This window comes from Gadus chalcogrammus, chromosome 16 (genome assembly GCF_026213295.1).
Source record: "Gadus chalcogrammus isolate NIFS_2021 chromosome 16, NIFS_Gcha_1.0, whole genome shotgun sequence".
Taxonomy (NCBI): Eukaryota; Metazoa; Chordata; class Actinopteri; order Gadiformes; family Gadidae; genus Gadus; species Gadus chalcogrammus.
This window is the reverse complement of record NC_079427.1, coordinates 536,373-563,989: the sequence shown is the minus strand read 5'-3', so window position 1 is coordinate 563,989 and position 27,617 is coordinate 536,373. Positions and strand designations below refer to the sequence as shown.

The window sequence follows — 27,617 nt, the reverse complement described above, 5'->3', positions numbered from 1 at the left end:
GCACTCTGAGGACTGTGTGTGTATTTGTGTGTGTAACTTGTGTGTGTGTGTGCAACATTCATTGAAGCATTATTGGGGGCGTGTCTTAGGGTCAGGTGACCAGCGCCCAGGTGAGTGCTCTGTGGGGGGTCCTCACCTGTCCGTAGAACGCCACGCGGTAGTAGCGGCCGAACAGACGCTTCTCAGAGTTCACCACCTCCGTCACCTTCAGGTAGGAGCGATGGATGTCGTAGTACAGCTCCGACAGCCTCTGAGGTACACAGGTGAGCACGCAGACACACACACCCACGCACGCACACACACGCAGGCACACACAAACGCACAACGTTAAACACCCTTCAGCAGGACAATAGGTACCACGTAGGCACGGTTAAATAAAAATATATCACCTTGAAGTCCCGCCTCTTTTCAAAGACAGCGATGATGGGCTTGTTGATGTCGGCGATGAGCTCGTAGCGCTCGGACTTCCACAGGTAGTCCACACACAGCTCCAGCTGCTCCACCAGGGTGTCCTGCCCGGGGGAGGGAGGGAGGGGGGGGTGTCAATGGAGAAGGCTAACAGGCCCCTGAGGACGTCTGAACCTGAGCAGTGTGGGGGTCACTGAGCTGTCCTGCAGAGAGCACCTTATTCAGGTTCAGGGTTGGCAAAGTGGTGTGCAGACAGATACCATGACTGGTAGAGCTGCTTCAGGTTTAGGGTAGGTGCTGCTCAGGGTGCTGCTCAGGGTGCTGCTCAGGGTGCTGCTCAGGGTGCTGCTCAGGGTGCTGCTCAGGGTGCTCTACAGGGTGCTCTACAGGGTGCTCTACAGGGTGCTGCTCAGGGTGCTCTACAGGGTGCTCTACAGGGTGCTGCTCAGGGTGCTCTACAGGGTGCTCTACAGGGTGCTCTACAGGGTGCTCTACAGGGGTCCGTACCTCGGTGTAGGGTGTATCCAGGGTACCGGTGTCCTCCTTCATGGCTCCTTCCTCCTTGACGTTGGGACTGATGCACATGAAGGCCGCCCAGCCCATGGAGAAGGAGGCTGGGGGCCACACAGAGAGCAGGTCAGCGCTACGTCCCGGGCCTGGACCCAGGGCCCCGGGCCTGGACCCAGGGCCCCGGGCCTGGACCCAGGGCCCCGGGCCTGGACCCAGGGCCCCGGGCCTGGACCCACGGCCCCGGGCCTGGACCCACGGCCCCGGGCCTGGACCCAGGGCCCCGGGCCTGGACCCACGGCCCGGGGCCCTGGGTCCAGGCCGCCTCTGAGCCCCCCCGGAGGAGCAGGGCTGGACAGAGTGCTCTGGTGGGGGGGGCTCACGTCACCGTCAAACATTCATTACTCTAGCAACACAAAATCACTGTGGGTGGGCAGTGGGGAAGGTTTGGGGGCACCAGGGAGGTCCCCCAGGGTCAGACCCCCCAGGGACAGGCAGTGACCGAACGGGGGCCGGAGAGCACTGCAGGACCACCCCCCCCCACCCCCCCCCGGTAGGACCACTCACTGTCAGAGTCCCGGGTGCTGGTTAGTAAGGAGCTACGGTTAAAGACAGGGCTTTCCTCTGCAGCCACGTGGGACATCCGGGCCTTGTCCGCCCTCCAGTAGCCTGTTTGGTGAGGAGGGAGGGAGCAGGGTTACAGGACACACTCGCTGGGTCTGAGAAGAGCTGGAGCAGCAAGCAGAACAAGGCTAACAGATGAGAGCTAACAGGTGACAGCTAATAGGTAGCAGCCAGCAGGTGAAAGGCTAGCCGGTGAGGGCTAACAGGTGACAGCTAGCAGGTTAGAGCTAGCAAGTGAAAGGCTAGCCGGTGAGGGCTAACAGGTGACAGCTAGCAGGTTAGAGCTAGCAGGTGAGAGCTAGCAGGTTAGAGCTAGCAGGTGACAGCTAGCAGGCTAGAGCTAGCAGGTGAGAGCTAGCAGGTGACAGCTAGCAGGTGAGAGCTAACGGGTGAGAGCTAGCAGGTGACAGCTAGCAGGTGAGAGCTAACGGGTGAGAGCTTACGGGTGAGAGTAAAGGTGAGAGCTAGCAGGTGAAAGGCTAACAGGTGAAAGGCTAGCCGGTGAGAGCTAGCAGGTGAAAGGCTATATGGGACAATGGTAAAGCATGCTAAGCAGCCATGCTACAGACAGATAATGCCACGGTGACCCCCAGTCAAAGGCACAGTAATGTATGATATGGTACAGTACGGTACAGTACAGTACAGAACGATCCGGTACTCTACAGCACCGTACAGTACAGTACGAACCGGTACGCTACAGAACCGTACAGTACGGTACTGTACCGTACAGTACAGTACGAACCGGTACACTACAGAACCGTACAGTACGGTACTGTACCGTACAGTACAGTACAGTACAGTACGGTACTGTATGGTACAGTACTATACTATACTGTCGTGTACCGTACTGTACTGTACTGTACGGTACTGTACCGTACAGTACAGTACAGTACGGTACAGTACGGTACTGTATGGTACAGTACCGTACTGTACTGTCATGTACCGTACTGTACCGCACAGTACGGTACCGAGTACATCACGACCACGTGTCTCGTGCTAGGGTCCCTGCTGTGATGAAACCTGAACTCGATGAACGAGGAGCTAGTCTCGGTGATGCACTCCAGACCTAACAGCACTTTGACAGCAGACACGTATGCACTGACGTCAACACAAACACACTCACACATGCAGACACACACACTCACACATACAGACACACACACCGACACACACACACACTGACACACACACAAACACAAACACACACAGCAGGTGTTGTGTACTCACCTCTCCTCTTGAGCGATTCAGCAATCAGAGCAGATATGTGGATGTAGCACATGGCCGCCTGGCAGAGACACAACACAAAACACACAGCAGGTTAACACTGTCTCACTGAAGGAGAGCCACTCTGTTACCACACACAGCAGGTTAACACTGTCTCACTGAAGGAGAGCCACTCTGTTACCACACACAGCAGGTTAACACTGTCTCACTGACGGAGAGCCACTCTGTTACCACACACAGCAGGTTAACACTGTCTCACTGAAGGAGAGCCACTCTGTTACCACACACAGCAGGTTAACACTGTCTCACTGACGGAGAGCCACTCTGTTACCACACACAGCAGGTTAACACTGTCTCACTGACAGAGAGCCACTCTGTTACCACACACAGCAGGTTAACACTGTCTCACTGAAGGAGAGCCACTCTGTTACCACACACAGCAGGTTAACACTGTCTCACTGAAGGAGAGCCACTCTGTTACCACACACAGCAGGTTAACACTGTCTCACTGAAGGAAAGCCACTCTGTTACCACACACAGCAGGTTAACACTGTCTCACTGAAGGAGAGCCACTCTGTTACCACACACAGCAGGTTAACACTGTCTCACTGAAGGAGAGCCACTCTGTTACCACACACAGCAGGTTAACACTGTCTCACTGAAGGAGAGCCACTCTGTTACCACACACAGCAGGTTAACACTGTCTCACTGGAAGGAGAGCCACTCTGTTACCACACACAGCAGGTTAACACTGTCTCACTGCAGGACTCTGTTACCACAAACAGCAGGTTAACACTGTCTCACTGAAGGAGAGCCACTCTGTTACCACACACAGGAGGTTAACACTGTCTCACTGACGGAGAGCCACTCTGTTACCACACACAGCAGGTTAACACTGTCTCACTGAAGGAGAGCCACTCTGTTACCACACACAGCAGGTTAACACTGTCTCACTGAAGGAGAGCCACTCTGTTACCACACACAGCAGGTTAACACTGTCTCACTGAAGGAGAGCCACTCTGTTACCACACACAGCAGGTTAACATTGTCTCACTGAAGGAGAGCCACTCTGTTACCACACACAGCAGGTTAACACTGTCTCACTTCAGGACTCTGTTACCACACACAGCAGGTTAACACTGACTCACTGGAAGGAGAGCCACTCTGTTACCACACACAGCAGGTTAACACTGTCTCACTGAAGGAAAGCCACTCTGTTACCACACACAGCAGGTTAACACTGTCTCACTTCAGGACTCTGTTACCACACACAGCAGGTTAACACTGTCTCACTGAAGGAGAGCCACTCTGTTACCACACACAGCAGGTTAACACTGACTCACTGGAAGGAGAGCCACTCTGTTACCACACACAGCAGGTTAACATTGTCTCACTGAAGGAGAGCCACTCTGTTACCACACACAGCAGGTTAACACTGTCTCACTGAAGGAGAGCCACTCTGTTACCACACACAGCAGGTTAACACTGTCTCACTGAAGGAGAGCCACTCTGTTACCACACACAGCAGGTTAACACTGTCTCACTGACGGAGAGCCACTCTGTTACCACACACAGAAGGTTAACACTGTCTCACTGAAGGAGAGCCACTCTGTTACCACACACAGCAGGTTAACACTGTCTCACTGAAGGAGAGCCACTCTGTTACCACACACAGCAGGTTAACACTGTCTCACTGACGGAGAGCCACTCTGTTACCACACACAGCAGGTTAACACTGTCTCACTGAAGGAGAGCCACTCTGTTACCACACACAGCAGGTTAACACTGTCTCACTGAAGGAGAGCCACTCTGTTACCACACACAGCAGGTTAACACTGTCTCACTGCAGGACTCTGTTACCACACACAGCAGGTTAACACTGTCTCACTGAAGGAGAGCCACTCTGTTACCACACACAGCAGGTTAACACTGTCTCACTGAAGGAGAGGCACTCTGTTACCACACACAGCAGGTTAACACTGTCTCACTGAAGGAGAGCCACTCTGTTACCACACACAGCAGGTTAACACTGTCTCACTGAAGGAGAGCCACTCTGTTACCACACACAGCAGGTTAACACTGTCTCACTGAAGGAGAGCCACTCTGTTACCACACACAGCAGGTTAACACTGTCTCACTGAAGGAGAGCCACTCTGTTACCACACACAGCAGGTTAACACTGTCTCACTGAAGGAGAGCCACTCTGTTACCACACACAGCAGGTTAACACTGTCTCACTGACTGAGAGCCACTCTGTTACCACACACAGCAGGTTAACACTGTCTCACTGAAGGAAAGCCACTCTGTTACCACACACAGCAGGTTAACACTGTCTCACTGAAGGAGAGCCACTCTGTTACCACACACAGCAGGTTAACACTGTCTCACTGACTGAGAGCCACTCTGTTACCACACACAGCAGGTTAACACTGTCTCACTGAAGGAAAGCCACTCTGTTACCACACACAGCAGGTTAACACTGTCTCACTGAAGGAGAGCCACTCTGTTACCACACACAGCAGGTTAACACTGTCTCACTGAAGGAAAGCCACTCTGTTACCACACACAGCAGGTTAACACTGTCTCACTTCAGGACTCTGTTACCACACACAGCAGGTTAACACTGTCTCACTGAAGGAAAGCCACTCTGTTACCACACACAGCAGGTTAACACTGTCTCACTGAAGGAGAGCCACTCTGTTACCACACACAGCAGGTTAACACTGACTCACTGGAAGGAGAGCCACTCTGTTACCACACACAGCAGGTTAACACTGTCTCACTGAAGGAGAGCCACTCTGTTACCACACACAGCAGGTTAACACTGTCTCACTGACGGAGAGCCACTCTGTTACCACACACAGCAGGTTAACACTGTCTCACTGAAGGACTCTGTTACCACACACAGCAGGTTAACACTGTCTCACTGAAGGAAAGCCACTCTGTTACCACACACAGCAGGTTAACACTGTCTCACTTCAGGACTCTGTTACCACACACAGCAGGTTAACACTGTCTCACTGAAGGAGAGCCACTCTGTTACCACACACAGCAGGTTAACACTGTCTCACTGAAGGAAAGCCACTCTGTTACCACACACAGCAGGTTAACACTGTCTCACTGAAGGAGAGCCACTCTGTTACCACACACAGCAGGTTAACACTGTCTCACTGAAGGAGAGCCACTCTGTTACCACACACAGCAGGTTAACACTGTCTCACTGAAGGAGAGCCACTCTGTTACCACACACAGCAGGTTAACACTGTCTCACTGAAGGAGAGCCACTCTGTTACCACACACAGCAGGTTAACACTGTCTCACTGAAGGAGAGCCACTCACGACCCCGTGACAGTGAGGGGTCGTGAGGGCTCACGCAGAAGGGTTGCCGGGCGACGGCGGCGGCGGCGGGGCGAGGGGGGGCTCACCTCGGACAGGTCCCCGTTGCGGACGTGCACCTTGGCCATGCTCTCCAGCCAGGTGCGCCGCAGCTCGGGCGTGGAGGCGTAGGAGTTGGCCAGGCTGACCTGCAGGTCCACCAGCATCTCGGGGTCCTTCTCGTGCTCCTTCATCTGCGCCGTGGCCATCAGCACCGTGCGGATCCTCTTGGTCAGGTCCTTCACCTCCGCCGGGAACGGCGTGCTCTGGGGACAGGAGCGCAGGAGGTCGTCAGCGCCGGCCCCCCACTGGCTGAGGGCGGCAGGAGGCGGGGCTTCTTACCTTGAGCGGCGCGTCCCCGTTGGCGAAGTTGTTGATGATGGCGAGGGACTGCTGGAAGCGGGATCCCCCGATGCCCGCGTCCGCGATCAGCTGACTCACCGCCTTGATCACCTGGAGGGGGGGGGGCAGGGTGAGGCTCTGGACCATCAGGGTGAGGCTCTGGACCAATCAGGGTGAGGCTCTGCACCAATCAGAGTGAGGCTCTGGACCAATCAGAGTGAGGCTCTGCACCAATCAGAGTGAGGCTCTGGACCAATCAGAGAGAGGCTCTGGACCAATCAGGGTGAGGCTCTGCACCAATCAGAGTGAGGCTCTGGACCAATCAGAGTGAGGCTCTGGACCAATCAGAGTGAGGCTCTGGACCAATCAGAGTGAGGCTCTGGACCAATCAGGGTGAGGCTCTGGACCAATCAGGGTGAGGCTCTGGACCAAGTACCAGTAAAGGCTGGAATCTCTCTGTCACACACACAGACACACACACAGACACACACGCGCGCGCCCCACTGACCTGCAGGTGGGAGCGGACCATGGACTTGCCCTTGGTGAACTCAAAGTTGTGCCTCATGACACAGTAGAGCAGGGCGGAGGCCTCCGTCTGGGTGGAGCTGGAGCGGTGGTTGCAGCACTTCAGGATCTCGTAACAGAGGCAGCCGCACAGGTCCGCCTTCCCCTGGAAGAAGGCGCTGGGGAACTAGAGGGAGGGGCTTCACTTTAATACCACAACGCCTGGGGGGGACAATTAACCCACATCTTGTGATGGGTATAGTGTGTCTGCGTGTCTGGTGTCTGCAGTCTGTCAGTCCATCCTACCTTCTGGACGAAGAGCCTGAGGGCAGCGAAGACGTGGCGCAGAGTGGTGGTGGACTGGTTGATCTGGAAGAAGAGGAGGTAGGTATCCAGAACCTTCTTCATCACGTTCTGGCCCTCGTCCATCAACAGCTGCTTCTGGACACACACCCACACACACACACAAACATACACACACAGGATAATGTCAATGAACTGACCATCTATGTTAAGGTGCTTTATTTAATTGTGCCTATATAGTAACCATTGTCATGCTGAAGAGTTTGACATTGAGTGGGTCTGTGTCTGTGTGCATCGCATTTGAGATGAGCTGTTTGCCCCAACTGCCAACCGGAGGGCGGCAGAGTGTCAGCGAGAACACAGGACTGTGTTTCCCCAACCGCCACCAGAGGGCAGCAGAGTGTCAGCAACAACACAGGACTGTGTTTCCCCACCGCCACCAGAGGGCAGCAGATTGTCAGCAACAACACAGGACTGTGTTTCCCCCCCCGCCACCAGAGGGCAGCAGAGTGTCAGCAACAACACAGGACTGTGTTTCCCCCACCGCCACCAGAGAGCAGCAGAGTGTCAGCGAGAACACAGGACTGTGTTTCCCCACCGCCACCAGAGGGCAGCAGAGTGTCAGCAACAACACAGGACTGTGTTTCCCCCCCCGCCACCAGAGGGCAGCAGAGTGTCAACGACAACACAGGACTGTGTTTCCCCCACCACCACCAGAGGGCAGCAGAGTGTCAACGACAACACAGCAGGACTGTGTTTCCCCCACCACCACCAGAGGGCAGCAGAGTGTCAGCGACAACACAGCAGGACTGTGTTTCTCAAGTGGCTGGCAGCCATTTTTCTTTCTGCTCCTTTGACAATAAGCGATTGTCTGATGTGAGGAATGTGAGGACTACATTACGAGCGTTGGCGGGGGCGGCGGCGGGGAGAGGCAGACCTTGTGGTGTTGTACGAACAGTCCCAGGACGTCCAGCACGGTGAGGGACACCTCTGTCGACAGGTTGGCCTCGATGTCTGTGGGGCTCAAGGTGTCGCCCTCGGGGATGTTCCCATCTAAACACACACACACACACACCGTTACAGCGACGTGGGGGGCTGCAGGGGGTCATGCACTGGGGGGCCATGAGGGGAGAATGGAGAAGAGCTTGTGCCGTGTTTAAGAGAGAGAGAGCGATAGAGCGAGAGAGAGCGAGAGAGAGCGAGAGAGAGAGAGAGCGAGAGAGAGAGCGAGAGAGAGAGAGAGAGAGAGAGAGAGAGAGAGCGATAGAGAGAACGAGAGAGAGAGCGAGAGAGCGAGAGAGAGCGAGAGAGAGAGCCAGAGCCAGAGCCAGAGCCAGAGCCAGAGCCAGAGACAGACAGACAGACAGACAGACAGACAGACAGACAGACAGACAGACAGACAGACAGACAGACAGACAGACAGACAGACAGAACAGTGTGTGCGTGGGTGCTTTCTTTACATGCATGCAGGGCTCTGTTACCCGTCTCCATCATGTGCAGCAGCTTGGGGTTGCTCAGGGCGTTCTTCCCTCTGATGATGGGCATGGTCTGAGAGCGGGCGTGTCTGTGGCCATCGCCCCCGGACACCGCCATCCTGAGGAGGGCCAATCAGCAGCTCATTACACCAACAGCCAATCGGCCGCTACTCTGAATGCACTCTAATGCTTCTCACTACAGGGATTAAAGTCCAGAAATAGAGCGGACACAAATGGGTTTTCAAAACTCCAAATCAAACTGTTGCTATCTAGAACCAACAGCACTTACAGTAGCAGTAGTAGTAACAGTACTTCTTATACTGTGATGTTCGGTCATCCTATACAGATATGATATGATTCACGGGACAGCGAGGCTGACAGAGACAGGGAAGCTGTGACTTGAGTGTGAATCAAAACAGGGCATTACACAGACAAAGACTTGTCAATCACAACACACGGCATGCTGGGAAGCCAGTGGACAGATCACACTGCATGAATACAGACACACGGCCGAGGTGACCCGACGGGAGGCCGCTGCATGTCTCTCTGTGCGTCTGTTCAGGTTAACTGCTTTAGGAACGGTAGAACCCCTCGTTATCAGATTTACTGTTGGACTCCTTCAATGCAAAGGTCTCAGTTAAAGTAAACTATGTACACACAAAAGAAGATTGACGCAGATGATTAAACTGCGTTCCTATCGGCGCTCCTCTGAAATACTTCTACATTATTCTACATATTCAATGTAACGTATGTATTGTATATATGCTGTGTAAAGTATGTGTTCTACATGTTAGATGTATTGTATACATCCTATATATTGTAAGTGTTCTAAAGAATTAGACAGTAGATGAGAAGCAGGAGGAGGAGGTGGAGGAGGAGGAGGTGGGTTACCATTGTGGGAGAAGGCCAGTGGGATGGGAGGACTGGGCGTGTTGGGAGTGCTGGTTAGAGCCCTTCTGGTTGGACTGGGCCAGCTTTACTGCCGCCGCTAGCTTCCTGGTCACGAGCCAATCACATCACAGCTGGGATTAGTTGTTGTAAACATGGCTGTGTGTTCATTAATAGTCAGGAAGGGTCGTTACCACCAAGAGGTCCGTGGGCCTGCTTGGATCAATCAGGACAATTGGACTCAAAAGAATTACATTCATAAAAGTTGTTTTGGTGCTTTGTGGCTCAGTGGTTATGGATACAAGTCATATTATGTTATATCATGTTATATATTAACATTTTATCTCCAGTATTTTAGCGTGGTTACAGGTGGATAAGGGATATTCATAAGGCAAGATAACAATTGGAAGGATTAGTAGCCTGTGAAACTTTAATGTGTAGGACAGTTTGTGTCTGAGGTCGCTGGCTTTAAGTGCCGCCCACGCTAAAACATTTAGCTGTTCAAAGAGGAACTAAAATGTATCAACCCCAAGGGTTAAGCTCCATCTTAGTCTGCAGCACAGCCGCCTCTGTCTGGAGGTAACCACGATGAAGGAGAACCTTCACCGGCCTCTCCATCTTAGTCTGTAGCACAGCCTCCTCTGTCTGGAGGTAACCACGATGAAGGAGAACCTTCACCGGCCTCTCCATCTTAGTCTGCAGCACAGCCTCCTCTGTCTGGAGGTAACCACGATGAAGGAGAACCTTCACCGGCCTCTCCATCTTAGTCTGCAGCACAGCCTCCTCTGTCTGGAGGTAACCACGATGAAGGAGAACCTTCACCGGCCTCTTCATCTTGGTCTGCAGCACAGCCTCCTCTGTCTGGAGGTAACCACGATGAAGGAGAACCTTCACCGGCCTCTCCATCTTAGTCTGCAGCACAGCCTCCTCTGTCTGGAGGTAACCACGATGAAGGAGAACCTTCACCGGCCTCTTCATCTTAGTCTGCAGCACAGCCTCCTCTGTCTGGAGGTAACCACGATGAAGGAGAACCTTCACCGGCCTCTTCATCTTAGTCTGCAGCACAGCCTCCTCTGTCTGGAGGTAACCACGATGAAGGAGAACCTTCACCGGCCTCTTCATCTTAGTCTGCAGCACAGCCTCCTCTGTCTGGAGGTAACCACGATGAAGGAGAACCTTCACCGGCCTCTTCACCGGCCGAGGACTCAACGTGTTGAGAGGCTACAGCGACCCACAAGGCGTCCGACTCAAAGAGTCCAACGGCAGGGCCCCGGGGCCGGGGTGATCCGTGCTCCCGTGTCCGAAGACCGGCAGACCGAGCTGAGGCCGTGCAACACAGACGGGCTGTGAGCCGCCCCGGGAATGCTGTGCTCCCGGGAAGGGGTTTCAGCTCCCAGCAGGCCACTCAGGATCATGAAGCAGCCCCCACCCCCACATCGATGTGCCTGCGCAGCCACATTGAGCATCCATTAACACCGAGGGGGGGGGGGGGGCATGCAGCGCAGACAGAGGACATGCCACGCACACAGTGAGATGCAGTGGGCGGGGAGGGGGGGTGAACAGAACTGAAGAACCTCTTCAGCGGGAACACATCAGTCTCTCGGGTTGGAGTGCGTGCTACACGTGTTGGAGGGTGTGTGTGAACGCATGCGTCTGTCTGCAGTCTCCCATATTTATTTATAACACATTGAGCAGGAAGAGACACGGTCCCCTGTGAGGGACTGGGCCCAGGCCAGCGTTCAAGCCGTGGCCGGGCTCAGCGCCCAGCCAGCCCCTGGGCGACGTCTCGCCTGGGGACCGCGTCTGAGAGAGCAGGTTCTGGAGCTAGCCTCCTCCTGCTGCTCCGTCCTCCAGGTGGTCCCCGGGAGCCTTCGGCTGGCTCAGACATCGCAGCATCTTAACGCCGAAGAGGAAACCGGCTCATTTATTGAGGAGGGAGGATCCAGGCTGACAGAAAGGGTCTGGCCATGCCAACGGCTGTGCTTCAGTCAGAGAGACGCACAGACACACACGCACTCACACACAGACACACACACGCACACGCACACACACACACACACACGCACACACACACACACACACACACACACACACAGAGACACACGCAAACACACAGAGACACACAGACACACGCACACACAGAGACACACACACACACACACACACACACACACACACACACACACACACACACACACACACAGCTACAAGCCGATCCTGTGTTTGCTGACTCAGACGGTAGAATCTCCAGCAGAGCCTTTCTGTTGGCGGATCCAGGACCTTCAGCCCCTCCCCCTCCACAATCCCCCACAATGCCCTGCTGCTAGACACTCTTCCCTGATCCTGTCCACGCATACAGAACACACATTAGTGTGTCCCCTTGACTCGTCGGTTCTATATATGCGCATATTTCCGTGTGCGCCTGTTTCTCTGCAGCCCCAGGGCTCGCAGCGGGACGGTCCATGTGGATTGGGCTGAGCGAAGCCTTCTGGCCTGCCTATGGACCACGTTGTCCCCACTGGGGTGTAGGGTAATATAGGGGCGGCTTAGCTCAGGAGGGAGAGCGGGCTCACTTCGAACCGGAAGGTTGCTAGTTGGATCCCCGGCTCCTCCTAGCTGTCCCGGAGCCTCACCCTGCAGCTCCCCCCCAGCTGCCTGTGGCCCTGGGGGCTTGACCCCCAGCTGGCTGTGGCCCAGGGGGCTCGACCCCCAGCTGGCTGTGGCCCTGGGGGCTCGACCCCCAGCTGGCTGTCGCCCTGGGGGCTTGACCCCCAGCTGGCTGTGGCCCTGGGGGCCAACCCCGCCGTGGGATGTGAATGTGGGTATTGACCGTTGCATTAGGATGTCATGAGTCATGAGGACACTAGGGGGCGGTGTGATGCGTCGCGGCGGCAGTCTCTCACCTGGCAATGTGCCGCTTCCCCAGGAACCGGAAGTGCTGCAGACACAGTCTGGGGAGCAGAGCAGAGGTCAGGGGTCAGGGTTCAGGGTTCAGGGGTCAGGGTTCTCAGGGTTCAGAGTTCTCAGGGTTCAGGGTTCTCAGTGTACAGGGTTCTCAGTGTACAGGGTTCTCAGGGTTCAGGGTTCTCAGGGTTTGTTTGTGTGGGTTCCCCTCCGGGTTCTAAAGTGCACGCGTGTGAGGAGCAGAGCTGGAACCGCTCGGGCCAGATGCTGACACAGGAAACACAGGCGGTTAATTTACGGAACAGTTTCTGGGGAAAGAGAAGACTGAGGGATTACAGTCCTCCTCCCTCTCTACTCTCTCTCTCTCCCCCTCGCCCTCTTCTCTCCCTCTCTGCTCTCGTTCTCTTCTCTCTCCCTCGCCCCCTTGTTCTCTTCTCTCCCCCTCGCTCTGTTCTCTCCCTCTCTCCTCCTCCCTCTCTCCCCCTCGTTCTCTTCTCTCCCTCTCTCCCCCTCGTTCTCTGGTCTCCCTCTATTCTCTCAGTCTCTACTCTCGCTCTCTCACACCAACTCCCAAACATTCATTTCCTTCTCTGGTCGGTGCCAACTTTCCCCTTTCTTTCCTTCTCTCCACTCTGCTCTTCTCTCTCTGCCCCCCCCCCCCCCCCCCCCCTCCCCCAGGATACGGCTGGCGAGGTTTCAGCGCTCAGCAGCACTTACTCCAGGATGTTGAAGAAGTCCGAGATCTCCTGGTGGACCGCCCGGTGCCAGTAGGACACCAGAACATCTGGAAACACAAACAAAGAGAAACACAAGTGAGGAGTACCGTAAGACGGGGGTTGTATCTATGGTGGAAACCCTTTGGATTCAGGGGGGCTTCAGACATGCAGGCGGGCTGTTAGACGCCTGTACGACTGTAGACTGTACGCCTGTAGACTGTAGCATGTATGATTGTACGCCTGTAGACTGTACGCCTATACGCATGTAGACTGTACGCCTGTACGACTGTAGTTTGTAGACTGTCGACTGTATGACTGTACGTCTGTAGACTGTACACCTGTAGCCTGTATGATTGTACGCCTGTAGGCTGTACGCCTTTACGCCTGTAGACTGTACACCTGTACGACTGTAGTCTGTAGACTGTAGACTGTAGAATGTACACCTGTAGCCTGTATGATTGTACGCCTGTACTGTACGCCTTTAGACTGTACGCCTGTAGACTGTCGACTGCAAGCCTTTACGCCTGTAGACTGTACGACTGTAGACTCTAGACTGTAAGACTGTAGACTCTAGACTGTCGACTGTACGACTGTACGACTGTAGACTCTAAACTGTATGACTGTACCCCTGTAGACTGTAGACTGTCGACTGTAGACTGTAGACTACTAGACTGTCGACTGTACGACTGTAGACTCTAAACTGTATGACTGTACCCCTGTAGACTGTAGACTGTAGACTGTAGACTGTCGACTGTGTCACAACCCTAACGAGGGGAGCCTAACGAGCTCATTGACAACACCTGAGCTGGGCTTATTTAAGTAAACCTGTGAGCCCAGTGTCAGTGTGGTTCTCCTTTGGGAGGCACCACTTATTGTTTGTTCCTTTGGTCTTTTGGTTTAGTTGTATCCTAGGTTTGTTTACACCGTACAACACTACACCCATACACTTTTACATACACACCCGCTTACATCACTGACTAGATTGAATACACACGCCATACATTCACTTGGTTGTAATAAACCTTTTTGTTAACAAACTCAGTCAATTGTGTGCGTCTCCCCTCTTTGCCACAACCGCCACGGTCAGCTTGTGACAACTGTATGACTGTATGCCTGTAGACTGTAGACTGTACGACTGTAGACTGCATGACTGTAGACTGTAGACTGTATACTGTCGAATGTCGACTGTATGACTATGACTGTAGACTGTACGACTGTCGACTGTACGACTGTAGACTGTACGACTGTACGACTGTCGACTGTACGACTGTATGACTGTAGACTGTCGACTGTAGACTGTACGACTGTGGGCTGTACGACTGTAGGCTGTACGACTGTAGGCTGTACGACAGTATGACTGTTGACTGTACGACTGTACGACTGTACAACTGTATGACTGTAGACTGTATGACTGTAGGCTGTACGACTGTAGGCTGTAGACTGTACGACTGCAGGCCAGCAGGACTGAGAAGGTCAGGTTCCTGACCTTCAGAGATGGTCTTCATTATGTGCAGGAAGCACATAAGGAGGCTGCGGGTCTCAGCCTGGTCCAGCTTGTCACAGCGGGAGCCGTAGCCAATCAGGGACTGGGGGCGGGCGAACTGAGGGACAGAGAACACACATTCAGGGGTCCGGAGTAATAACATGTTAACAGCAGAGTAATGCCATGCTAACATTACCCAGAGTAATGCCATGGTAACATACTCGAGTACTGCCATGGTAACATATTGGAGTAATGCCATGGTAACAATGCCATAGTGGTGAGTAAGCACAGCTAACTTTAATTATTGTGGATTTCAGCCCTCAGTCCTCTTTGTAGACGCACTATGGTGCTCCGTTAACGACAGACGATCTGGTGGCTGGTTTGATCTCGTTGTCTCTAAATGCGAGTCCCGTTAGTTATCACGTATTTACCAAGTTTACAAAGATGGCCGAGATGAACGTTAACACAACTGTGTTTCTGTTCTACATCTTCTGCTTCTAGGAAGACCCTTGGTGACGATGTCTCGTGCTTTAAAGCATCCCAAATTATGCATCTGGCACTAACTGTGTGTTGTACGTCCAGGCAGGTAAACAGTACGTAGCATGGTGTAGCATCTTACCCTATCTGTCTCTGTAGCGTACGGGTAATGGGTTAACCTAGTGATGGTTAGTGCTGCTTCTGCTCTGTACGGGGAATGGGTTAACCTAGTGATGGTTAGTGCTGGGCACTTGGTTCTATGAACATCCGTACTGTACCGACACTAATGGAAGTGGCTCCAAACGAACTGTACGACCTCTCACCTTCTCACAGCCGTCGGCCTTGTCCCCGCCCCCCTCGGCGCTGCACGGGTTGGAGTCCACACTGAGCAGCGAGCCGCGGCACTCCGCCTGGGTCCCCGTGGCAACCGCCAGAGTGGAGAACGCTGGTGGGGGAGGAGAGATTGTATTCATAATTTCATATACACACACAGAGACGCACACACACAAACACACACACACACACACACACACACACACACACACACACACACACACACACACACACACACACACACACACACACACACACACACACACACACACACACACACACACACACACAGACTACCTGTGATGGAGTTGAGCACTTCTTTGGAGAAGGACGCGTCCACTGAGTTGCCATGGCGAACCACGTGGGGGGTCAGGCCCCCGGCCGCCACCCCGCCCACGCTCAGGTCGTCCCGGGACCCCTGGAGGAGGAGACAGCGGGGGGGCTCCAGTAAGAGCCATGCACTGGGAGCTGGGGGGTACCTGGGTGCTGGTGGGGGGGGGGTACCTGGGTGCTGGTGGGGGGGGGGGGGGGGGGGGGTACCTGGGTGCTGGTGGGGGGGGGGTACCTGGGTGCTGGAGGGGGGGGGGTACCTGGGTGCTGGTGGGGGGGGGTACCTGGGTGCTGGTGGGGGGGGGTACCTGGGTGCTGGTGGGGGGGGGTACCTGGGTGGGGGGGGGTACCTGGGTGCTGGTGGGGGGGGGGGGGTACCTGGGTGCTGGTGGGGGGGGGGGGTACCTGGGTGCTGGTGGGGGGGGGGGGTACCTGGGTGCGGGTGGGGGGGGGGGTACCTGGGTACTGGTGGGGGGGGGTGTACCTGGGTGCTGGTGGGGGGGGGGTACCTGGGTGCTGGTGGGGGGGGGTACCTGGGTGCTGGTGGGGGGGGGGGGGGGTACCTGGGTGCTGGTGGGGGGGGGGGGGGTACCTGGGTGCTGGTGGGGGGGGGGGGGGGGTACCTGGGTGCTGGAGGTGTAGTAGAGGGGGAACATGTCCCGCAGGAAGAAGCGCGGCATGTTGTCCAGGATGAGGCCGTACAGCGGCAGGTAGAGGGAGGCGATCCGGGCCTGCTTCTCCTGTTAGGGGGCGGGACTCAGCGTCAGGGGGCGGGACTCAGCGTCAGGGGGCGGGACTCAGCGTCAGGGGACTAACCCTGACCACCTTGAACCGACCGCCTCCATAAGGTCCAGTCAACACAAAGCTTTCCTCCCGTGGTTCTTAGACCCGACTACTGCTAGTCCGACCCGGTTAGGAGGAGGGGCTTCATGTGAACAACAAACTGAGCATCCACTGAGATGGTTGCTATGGTGACACTGAGTGAGTGAGTGAGGGAATGTTTCTGTGTCTGTGCGTGTCTGTGTGTGTGTGTTTGTGTGTTTGTGCATGACTGTGTGTGTGTGTGTGTGTGTGTGTTTGTGTGTGTCTGTGTGCGTGGGTCAGGGTTGTGTTTCCTAGAAGTGATGCATGTAGAGGAGAAGGGTGATGTGCTTGAGTGAGTGAGTGTGTCTAAGTGTGCATGCGTGCGTGGCTGCCTTTGTGTATCTGTGCGTGTGCGTGGCTGCCTTTGTGTATCTGTGCGTGTGCGTGGCTGCCTTTGTGTATCTGTGCGTGTGCGTGGCTGCCTTTGTGTATCTGTGCGTGTGCGTGGCTGCCTTTGTGTATCTGTGCGCGTGCGTGGCTGCCTTTGTGTATCTGTGCGTGTGCGTGGCTGCCTTTGTGTATCTGTGCGTGTGCGTGGCTGCCTTTGTGTATCTGTGCGTGTGCGTGGCTGCCTTTGTGTATCTGTGCGTGTGCGTGGCTGCCTTTGTGTATCTGTGCGTGTGCGTGGCTGCCTTTGTGTATCTGTGCGTGTGCGTGGCTGCCTTTGTGTATCTGTGCGTGTGCGTGGCTGCCTTTGTGTATCTGTGCGTGTGCGTGGCTCTGTGGCGCTGCCCCACCTTGGTGGCGTAGCGGCCGTCCAGGGAGTGCTTGGCCATCAGGGTCTTGAGCGTGGCGAGGGCCAGGTGCCGCAGGTCCTGCTCGTCCTGCAGCGCCAGGCCCAGCTCCCGCAGCAGCAACCCCGTCAGGAAGTGCTTCCTGCAGAACTCCCCGGTCAGGGTGTACTCGGGCACACACACTGGAGAGGAGGGGGGAGGAGGGGGGAGAGGAGGGGGGAGAGGTCAGGCTGTACTCCGGCACACTCACTGCAGAGGAGGGGGGAGGAGGGGGGAGAGGTCAGGCTGTACTCCGGCACACACACTGGAGAGGAGGGGGGAGGAGGGGGGAGAGGAGGGGGGAGAGGTCAGGCTGTACTCCGGCACACACACTGCAGAGGAGGGGGGAGGAGGGGGGAGAGGAGGGGGGAGAGGAGGGGGGAGGAGGGGGGAGAGGAGGGGGGAGGAGGGGGGAGAGGTCAGGCTGTACTCCGGCACACACACTGCAGAGGAGGGGGGAGAGGAGGGGGGAGGGGAGGGGGGAGGAGGGGGGAGAGGAGGGGGGAGGGGAGGGGAGAGGAGGGGGGAGAGGAGGGGGGAGGAGTCAGGCTGTACTCCAGAGAGGAGGGGGGAGGAGTCAGGCTGTACTCCGGCACACACACTGCAGAGGAGGGGGGAGAGGAGGGGGGAGGAGGGGGGGAGAGGTCAGGCTGTACTCCAGCACACACACTGGAGAGGAGGGGGGAGGAGGGGGGAGGAGGGGTGAGGAGGGGGGAGAGGAGGGGGAGCCTTCACTGGGATACAGATTACCGTCATCAATTCAATACAAACTAGCTTTGATTTATCTGATATCTATTTATTATTTGCTTTTGGGTTTTTACTATTTAATTCAAATTGCATTATGGTCTATTTGCATATTCATTGTTTCATTGTATGTTTCATGACGTTTACCAGATTTAACTCTATATCTTTTTACAGAGTGTAATTTATAAAACAAAGATATTCAATTGAATGCAATGCTGACTTCCCTTCTGTTCAACAAAATGATCTCACAAATCCTCAGACCTCATGGCCAGAGATGAGGCGTACAATGAGAACAATCTCTGAAGATGTTAATGTAACATTAATCAGGAATGAGTGAAGATAGTTACCATGGCAACTTGATGGCACTGGTGATGCATTGTCTGATATGGACAGAAAGAGGAAGAGCAAGAACAGAGAGGAAGAGGAAGAGCAAGAAGAGCAAGAAGAGCGACAGACAGACAGACAGACAGACAGACAGACAGACAGACAGACAGACAGACAGACAGACAGACAGACAGACAGACAGACAGACAGACAGACAGACAGACAGACAGACAGACAGACAGACAGACAGACAGACAGACAGACAGACAGACAGACAGACAGACAGACAGACAGACAGACAGACAGACAGACAGACAGACAGACAGACAGACAGACAGACAGACAGACAGACAGACAGACAGACAGACAGACAGACAGACAGACAGACAGACAGACAGACAGACAGACAGACAGACAGACAGACAGACAGACAGACAGACAGACAGACAGACAGACAGACAGACAGACAGACAGACAGACAGGACAGACAGACAGACAGACAGACAGACAGACAGACAGACAGACAGACAGACAGACAGACAGACAGACAGACAGACAGACAGACAGACAGACAGACAGACAGACAGACAGACAGACAGACAGACAGACAGACAGACAGACAGACAGACAGACAGACAGACAGACAGACAGACAGACAGACAGACAGACAGACAGACAGACAGACAGACAGACAGACAGACAGACAGACAGACAGACAGACAGACAGACAGACAGACAGACAGACAGACAGACAGACAGACAGACAGACAGACAGACAGACAGACAGACAGACAGACAGACAGACAGACAGACAGACAGACAGACAGACAGACAGACAGACAGACAGACAGACAGACAGACAGACAGACAGACAGACAGACAGACAGACAGACAGACAGACAGACAGACAGACAGACAGACAGACAGACAGACAGACAGACAGACAGACAGACAGACAGACAGACAGACAGACAGACAGACAGACAGACAGACAGACAGACAGACAGACAGACAGACAGACAGACAGACAGACAGACAGACAGACAGACAGACAGACAGACAGACAGACAGACAGACAGACAGACAGACAGACAGACAGACAGACAGACAGACAGACAGACAGACAGACAGACAGACAGACAGACAGACAGACAGACAGACAGACAGACAGACAGACAGACAGACAGACAGACAGACAGACAGACAGACAGACAGACAGACAGACAGACAGACAGACAGACAGACAGACAGACAGACGGTAAAGTAAGAATAAGAGAGGCGGGTCGTTAGATGACAGATGGACCAATGATCAATGAGGTCAGTGATGATTGACAGCAGCCGTTGGGGGGGGCAGCCTCCAGCCTCCTACCTGTGATGCGGGCCGAGGGGAGGGGCAGGCTGAGGGGGATGTAGTGCTCATGGTTACACACCTCCCTCAGGAACTCAAACTTCAGCTCACACAGCATCTGCCAACACAGAGAGGGAGGTACGGTAGTGCTGCCTGCTCTGCACGGCCGCTCAGGTATCAGATCACACAGTCAGGATAATGATGTCGTCACCGACGCCAAACACGTGTGCATTGACTTCAACTCATAGCAGCGTACATCTCCCACTCTGAGGGTTCAACAGGGGTGGTGCCCGGGTTACCTTGCTGTCGGAGGCGGTGATCATGGTGACGTAGTTACTGATGAGTTTGAAGGTGAAGCCTCGGTCCATCAGGGTGAAGCACCGCTGCAGAGGAGAGGGCGAGACAGGTTAGGGTGAGACAGGTTAGGGTGAGACAGGGTTAGGGTGAGACAGGGTTAGGGCGAGACAGGTTAGGGTCAGACAGGGTTAGGGTCAGACAGGGTTAGGGTGAGACAGGGTTAGGGCGAGACAGGTTAGGGTCAGACAGGGTTAGGGTCAGACAGGGTTAGGGTCAGACAGGGTTAGGGTCAGACAGGGTTAGGGTCAGACAGGGTTAGGGTCAGACAGGGTTAGTGCGAGACAGGTTAGGGTCAGACAGGGTTAGGGTCAGACAGGTTAGGGTCAGACAGGGTTAGGGTCAGACAGGGTTAGGGTCAGACAGGGTTAGTGCGAGACAGGTTAGGGTCAGACAGGGTTAGGGTCAGACAGGGTTAGGGTGAGACAGGGTTAGGGTCAGACAGGGTTAGGGTCAGACAGGGTTAGGGTCAGACAGGGTTAGGGTGAGACAGGGTTAGGGTGAGACAGGGTTAGGGTGAGACAGGGTTAGGGTCGGACAGGGTTAGGGTCAGACAGGGTTAGGGTCAGACAGGGTTAGGGTCGGACAGGGTTAGGGTCAGACAGGGTTAGGGCGAGACAGGTTAGGGTGAGACAGGGTTAGGGTCAGACAGGGTTAGGGTCAGACAGGGTTAGGGTCAGACAGGGTTAGGGTGTGACAGGTTAGGGTCAGACAGGGTTAGGGTGAGACAGGGTTAGGGTAAGACAGGGTTAGGGTCAGACAGGGTTAGGGTCAGACAGGGTTAGGGTCAGACAGGGTTAGGGTCAGACAGGGTAAGGGTCAGACAGGGTTAGGGTCAGACAGGGTTAGGGTCAGACAGGGTTAGGGTCAGACAGGGTTAGGGTCAGACAGGGTTAGGGTGAGACAGAATTAGGGTCAGACAGGGTGAGACAGGGTTAGGGTCAGACAGGGTTAGGGTGAGACAGGGTTAGGGTGAGACAGGGTTAGGGTCAGACAGGTTAGGGTCAGACAGGGTTAGGGTCAGACAGGGTTAGGTTCAGACAGGGTTAGGGTCAGACAGGGTTAGGTTCAGACAGGGTTAGGGCCAGACAGGGTTAGGGTCAGACAGGGTTAGGGTCAGACAGGGTTAGGGTCAGACAGGTTTAGGGTCAGACAGGGTTAGGGTCAGACAGGGTTAGGGTCAGACAGGGTTAGGGTCAGACAGGGTAAGGGTCAGACAGGGTTAGGGTCAGACAGGGTTAGGGTCAGACAGGGTTAGGGTCAGACAGGGTTAGGGTCAGACAGGGTTAGGGTGAGACAGAATTAGGGTCAGACAGGGTGAGACAGGGTTAGGGTCAGACAGGGTTAGGGTGAGACAGGGTTAGGGTGAGACAGGGTTAGGGTCAGACAGGTTAGGGTCAGACAGGGTTAGGGTCAGACAGGGTTAGGTTCAGACAGGGTTAGGGTCAGACAGGGTTAGGTTCAGACAGGGTTAGGGCCAGACAGGGTTAGGGTCAGACAGGGTTAGGGTCAGACAGGGTTAGGGTCAGACAGGTTTAGGGTCAGACAGGGTTAGGGTCAGACAGGGTTAGGTTCAGACAGGGTTAGGGTCAGACAGGTTTAGGGCCAGACAGGGTTAGGGTCAGAGAGCAAAAGGTGGGAGGAGAGGGACCCCCCCCTACGAGGTCTACTCAGACGTGGTTCCCTATTGGCTCTACTGAGGTCTACTGAGACGTGGTTCCCTATCAGGTCCTCAGACCCAGGCCGCTACCTTGACGAACGCGGCCACGGCCAGCGTGGTGCTGCGGGTTAGGGTTAGGGTTAGGGTTAGGGTTAGTAGACCAGTTGCTCTGGTCTACTGAGGTCTACTGAGCCGTGGTTCCCTATCAGGTCCTCGGACCCAGGCCGCTACCTTGACGAACGCGGCCACGGCCAGCGTGGTGCTGCGGGTTAGGGTTAGGGTTAGTAGACCAGTTGCTCTGGTCTACTGAGGTTTACTGAGACGTGGTTCCCTATCAGGTCCTCGGACCCAGGCCGCTACCTTGACGAACGCGGCCACGGCCAGCGTGGTGCTGCGGGTTAGGGTTAGGGTTAGGGTTAGGGTTAGGGTTAGTAGACCAGTTGCTCTGGTCTACTGAGGTTTACTGAGACGTGGTTCCCTATCAGGTCCTCGGACCCAGGCCGCTACCTTGACGAACGCGGCCACGGCCAGCGTGGTGCTGCGGGTCTCCTCCGGCAGCTCCTTGTGCTTCCAGTAGACGTGGTCCGAGAGCGTCTCCAGTAGGGTCTCCAGTCGGCCCAGGTAGGAGGAGGGGAACCGCTGGGGCCGGGGCAGCTGGGGGGGGGGGGCAGGAGAGAACACCTCTAGATGATGGACCCAACACCTGAGGCAACATCTGGACTCAAGATCCAAAATGTAAGACTGGGACAAATCTACAGCGCAGCAAATTGATTTAAAGTGTAATAATAATGAGGAATGTTGGCGTAATTTAGTGTCTCTCTGTGTTCACATTTCTCAGTCTAGGAACAGGCCAGTGCCTCTCCCACTGATACGAGGTGTTATTTCCAACATTCCACCATTTGTTATTTCCCATCAAGGACAAACCAACCCGGTCGTCTGGGACATAGCCAGGGCCATATAACTTATCAAAGGAGACATAGCTTCTGTTCTTTTGTTATTCACGTTTTCTTTCCTATAATACTGGCCCCAAACCTTTGGTTCGGTGACAAGAGGGATCGACAGCCAAGGAGCACGTCTGGAGACTGCTCCTCACCTCCTACACTGAGACTATCCACCAAGTCTGTATCTGTTGTATTTCATCCTGGAACCATCATCTATTCAACCCTCTAATCCAACCTGTTAAGCTGCCTTGATTTCCACTTGAATTACTACTAGAACGGAAAAATACACAACGCAGAGTCTATACAAACAGTTTAGAAATAAGCAATATGGATTTGAAGCTGTAAAATAGTCACCTCTCCATAGTAGATGTAGTTTTGCAGTCAAGATTTCAGTTTTAATTGTTTGTCAGCTTGCTTGTTTTAAGCTAGCTTGAAAACAGCGGCTGGCCTGGTGAAATTGTTTTTGTGTAAACATAAAATAAGCGTCAGAGTAAAGCCCTCACCTTGACCGTGTCTGACTGGACCAGATGCTGGGCCATGGACTTGATGATGAGCTCAAAGAAGAACCAGGAGAACTGTGGCAGGAGAGAGAGGAACCAGCTCAGAACACCTCCTTCAAAAATCTGGCTGATTAAGGAAGCTCATTATCATTACGCGACCAAACCAAAGATCAGCTCATCAAGATGAGCTGATCTGAGCTCTGGGACCTGGAGGAACACAGAGGAGCGGTTCACCGGTCAGAGGAGCGGTTCACAGGTCAGAGGAGCGGTTCACCGGTCAGAGGAGCGGTTCATCGGTCAGAGGAGCGGTTCACCGGTCAGAGGAGCGGTTCACCGGTCAGAGGAGCGGTTCACCGGTCAGAGGAGCGGTTCATCGGTCAGAGGAGCGGTTCACCGGTCAGAGGAGCGGTTCACCGGTCAGAGGAGCGGTTCATCGGTCAGAGGAGCGGTTCACCGGTCAGAGGAGCGGGGAGGAGCGGTTCATCGGTCAGAGGAGCGCTCACCTTCAGGACGCTCCTGACGGCCGCCGGCTCTCCGCTCTTCAGGTCGAAGGTCATCCCCTTCGCCAGCTCCTCGTGCACGGTCCTGAAGCCCAGGGACTCCGTCTTGAACACATACTGCTCACGCACACACACACACACACACACACACACACACACACACGCACACACACAGTGAGCATGAGGCCGCCCAGCCCCTGTGGTGATGGTGGTGGTGACTAGCAGAGCCTTCATTATGACCCAGGAGAACACGCCCTCTTCAACAACTCTATTTTATGGTTTGTTCAAATGTTTTGTTTGAGACGCTTTGATCAATCAGGCCTTGCTCCATTCATTAGGCCTCCCCACACACAGCCCATCCTTCACCCCTGGCCCTGAGCGCCATGCCAGTCTGTTGCCATGGCGACCTCTCTCCTCCCTGGGCTGCGGTCTAGGGCTCCATCCCCTCGCCGGTGATCCTCTCTAATGCTCCTGCTGCCTTCTGGGTAAACAAGCATCTCTGATGTGGCGGGAAACCGGGCTTCATCCCTCCAATCCTCTCTCCCTCCCCCTCTCCCCCTCTCCCCCTCTCTCCCTCTCTCTCCCCCTCTCTCTCTCTCTCCCTCTCTCTCCTCCTCTCTCTCCCACTCTCTCCCTCTCTCTCTCTCTCTCTCACGCCAGTGTACACGCACACTCTGGCTTCTGTTTGCCTCTTTCCACTCCTTGATGGCGTCTCCGGGCTCTAACCCACCAAGGAGGAGCACACAAGTGTCTGAGTGGAGCAGCCTTCTCTGACGGCCGTACCTTGATGTAGGAATGCAGGTAGTGGTCCAGGTTCTCCTCATGGCACTTGGCTACGATGTGGAGCAGCACTCTGTGGACACATGGCAGCAGACCCACAGGTTGATCCCACTCTGGCACTAGGCCTGCTGGCTTCACACAGCCTCTCTCCCACAAGCTGCCGAATGCGACCGCAGCCTCACAAGAACTGCTTTACGGTCAGAAACCCAACGGCAAGGAGCCAGTTTATTGTTATCTTAGTGAAGAAAGGAGGTCGTTTTCAGCCTCTGGAGGCACCATTGTTTTAAACCCATTCAGCGGACTGGACTTATATCAGGGTGCAGTGACACGCTCCTACCTGGTGGTGGCAGTGGTGACCTCGTCGTTGTCGTTCTCCGTCAGAACCTTGAACAGTCTGTTGAAGAGCACCGGCAGGAAGCGGATGATGACAGGGAGTCTGTCCATACTGAGGAGACCCTGGAGGGAGACGGGGAGCAGAGCACAGAACACATGGAGATCAAACCCAGCGGAGCGGAGAGGAAGAAGGAGGAGCGGGTCTCGTTCTGAGCTGACCTTCAGGCAGCTGAGGAAGGTGGAGGCAGGCGGCAGAGAAAGGTCCAGCTCTCTCTTTTGGCACTGCTGGAAGAACCTGTTCAGGTGGGGGTCCTGTTGGGGACACACACAGTAGGAGCTGGAGGGATGCCCGTTGGACCCCCTCCCTGTCTGGGGCTGGCCCCGAGACGTGGAGATCACGGCTCCTGGGACTCAAAGGTTTGGTTCAGCAGAGAAGAACCAGAGAGACGCAAACATACAGAGTCAGGGGGAGGGAGGGAGGGAGGGAGGGAGGGAGGAAAGGAGGAAAGGATGCAGGGAGGGAGGGAGGGAGGGAGGGAGGAAAGGATGGAGGGAGGAAGGGAGGGAGGGAGGGAGAGAGGAAAGGTGGGAGGGAAGGATGGATGGAGGGAGGGAGGGAGGGAGGGAGGGAGGGAGGGAGGGAGGGAGGGAGAGCCAGGGTAGCGGAGCGCCTCAGGTCTTTCAATTCCACCTGAAAGTTGGACGTCCGGGTTTGATCCACAAAGGCTGCAGCTTACATGAAGCTACCTTTATCTGCCGTTAGCTATCTTTAGCTGCCTTTAGCTGCCTTAAGCTACCTTAAGCTACCTTAAGTTACCTTAAACTACCTTAAGCTGCCTTTAGCTGCGATTAGCTACCTTTAGCTGCCTTTAGCTACCTTTAGAATGCTTTTGCTGTCTTTAGCTACCTGTAGCTACCTATAGCTACCTTTAGATAGCATTAGCTACCATTAGCTGCCTTTAGCTACCATTTAATGCCTTTAGCTACCATTAGCTGCCTTTAGCTCCCTTTAGCTATTTTCGGCTAACCCTCCTTAGCGCGCCGTGTCTGGATGCGCGGCGTGCCGCTGTGGCTAAAGCCCAGAGGCTACAGAGAGACCACTGACCTGTGTGTAGACGGTGGAGAGCACGTTGGTGGACACCTTGAAGATGGGCTTGCCTCCGTCCACCCACTTCACATCAGAGCTGTTCTGTAGGGCCGAGAACCAGAAGATCAACATCTCGCCCCTCACCCCCCCCGACCCCTCACCCCCCCCTGACCCCTCACCCCCCACCATGGACCCCACCCCCTGGGCCCCTACGGTACCTTGGCGCTGTTCGGCTCTCTGAGGGCAAGGTACCCTGGAGGGAGGCTGCATGACACGGGGACGCTGAACTCCTGGGAGGCCAGCCGGCCCTCACGGAGCAGCGGGAGCCAGGAGTACCCCACTGCAGAGAGACAGGCAGCGGTCAGAGAGACAGGCAGCGGTCAGAGAGACAGCTAGTGGTCAGAGAGACAGGAAGCGGTCAGAGAGACAGGCAGCGGTCAGAGAGACAGGCAGCGGTCAAAGAGACAGGCAGCGGTCAGAGAGACAGGCAGCGGTCAGAGAGACAGGCAGCGGTCAGAGAGACAGGCATCAGTCAGAGAGAGAGAGAGAGACAGGAAGCGGTCAGAGAGAGAGACAGCGGTCAGAGAGACAGGCAGCAGTCAGATAGACAGGCAGCAGTCAGAGAGACAGGCAGCAGTCAGAGAGACAGCCTGGCAGCGGTCAGGAAGACAGCCAGGCAGCGGTCAGGAAGACAGGCAGCGGTCAGAGAGAGAGACAGCGGTCAGAGAGACAAGAAGAGGTCAGAAAGACAGGCAGAAGTCAGAGAGACAGGCATTGGTCAGAGAGACAGGCCACCCCCCCTAGCAGGCAGGGCAGTGGAGCTGCCTGCTTCTTTAACAACAGACTGATGTTTGAATACTTCACCAGCACTATTGTACCAGCATGATGAACTGGTCTAGAACCATGATGTACTGCTATGATGAACTGGTCTAGCACCATGATGAACTGGTCTAGCACCATGATGTACTGCTATGATGAACTGGTCAAGAACCATGATGTACTGCTATGATGAACTGGTCTAGCACCATGATGTACTGCCATGATGAACTGGTCTAGCACCATGATGAACTGCCATGATGAACTGGTCTAGCACCATGATGTACTGCCATGATGTACTGGTCTAGCACCATGATGAACTGGTCTAGCACCATGATGTACTGCCATGATGAACTGGTCTAGCACCATGATGAACTGGTCTAGCACCTTGATGTACTGGTCTATCACCATGATGTACTGCTTTGATGAACTGGTCTAGTACCATGATGTAGCACCATGATGAACTGGTCCAGCACCATGATGAACTGGTCCAGCACCATGATGAACTGGTCTAGCACCATGATGAACTGGTCCAGCACCATGATGTACTGGTCTAGCACCATGATGTACTGCCATGATGAACTGGTCTAGCACCATGATGAACTGGTCTCGCACCATGATGTACTGCTATGATGAACTGGTCTAGCACCATGATGTACTGCCATGATGAACTGGTCTCGCACCATGATGTACTGCTATA

The 27,617-nt window shown here is 54.7% G+C and overlaps 1 protein-coding gene across 1 annotated transcript in view; it reads right to left on the bottom strand.

The window, feature by feature from the left end:
- Window positions 1-27,617, bottom strand: part of dock10 (dedicator of cytokinesis 10) — a 59,684-nt gene that overhangs the window by 5,970 nt on the left and 26,097 nt on the right. Inside the window, exons 15-45 of the mRNA XM_056612321.1 lie at window positions 27,360-27,504; window positions 26,320-26,465; window positions 26,120-26,203; window positions 25,234-25,326; window positions 25,019-25,137; window positions 24,685-24,754; window positions 23,905-24,018; window positions 23,405-23,476; window positions 22,468-22,614; window positions 20,246-20,329; window positions 19,968-20,064; window positions 18,622-18,654; window positions 17,495-17,673; window positions 16,517-16,633; window positions 15,861-15,981; window positions 15,554-15,675; window positions 14,757-14,871; window positions 13,272-13,338; window positions 12,554-12,601; window positions 9,654-9,758; window positions 8,769-8,881; window positions 8,225-8,340; window positions 7,291-7,425; window positions 6,989-7,171; window positions 6,481-6,591; window positions 6,189-6,404; window positions 2,767-2,824; window positions 1,483-1,584; window positions 916-1,022; window positions 390-512; window positions 137-250 (exon numbers count right to left, since the gene is read on the bottom strand). Coding sequence (XP_056468296.1) covers window positions 137-250; window positions 390-512; window positions 916-1,022; window positions 1,483-1,584; window positions 2,767-2,824; window positions 6,189-6,404; window positions 6,481-6,591; window positions 6,989-7,171; window positions 7,291-7,425; window positions 8,225-8,340; window positions 8,769-8,881; window positions 9,654-9,758; window positions 12,554-12,601; window positions 13,272-13,338; window positions 14,757-14,871; window positions 15,554-15,675; window positions 15,861-15,981; window positions 16,517-16,633; window positions 17,495-17,673; window positions 18,622-18,654; window positions 19,968-20,064; window positions 20,246-20,329; window positions 22,468-22,614; window positions 23,405-23,476; window positions 23,905-24,018; window positions 24,685-24,754; window positions 25,019-25,137; window positions 25,234-25,326; window positions 26,120-26,203; window positions 26,320-26,465; window positions 27,360-27,504 — 3,456 coding nt within the window. The remainder of the gene's footprint in view (window positions 1-136; window positions 251-389; window positions 513-915; window positions 1,023-1,482; window positions 1,585-2,766; window positions 2,825-6,188; window positions 6,405-6,480; window positions 6,592-6,988; window positions 7,172-7,290; window positions 7,426-8,224; window positions 8,341-8,768; window positions 8,882-9,653; window positions 9,759-12,553; window positions 12,602-13,271; window positions 13,339-14,756; window positions 14,872-15,553; window positions 15,676-15,860; window positions 15,982-16,516; window positions 16,634-17,494; window positions 17,674-18,621; window positions 18,655-19,967; window positions 20,065-20,245; window positions 20,330-22,467; window positions 22,615-23,404; window positions 23,477-23,904; window positions 24,019-24,684; window positions 24,755-25,018; window positions 25,138-25,233; window positions 25,327-26,119; window positions 26,204-26,319; window positions 26,466-27,359; window positions 27,505-27,617) is intronic.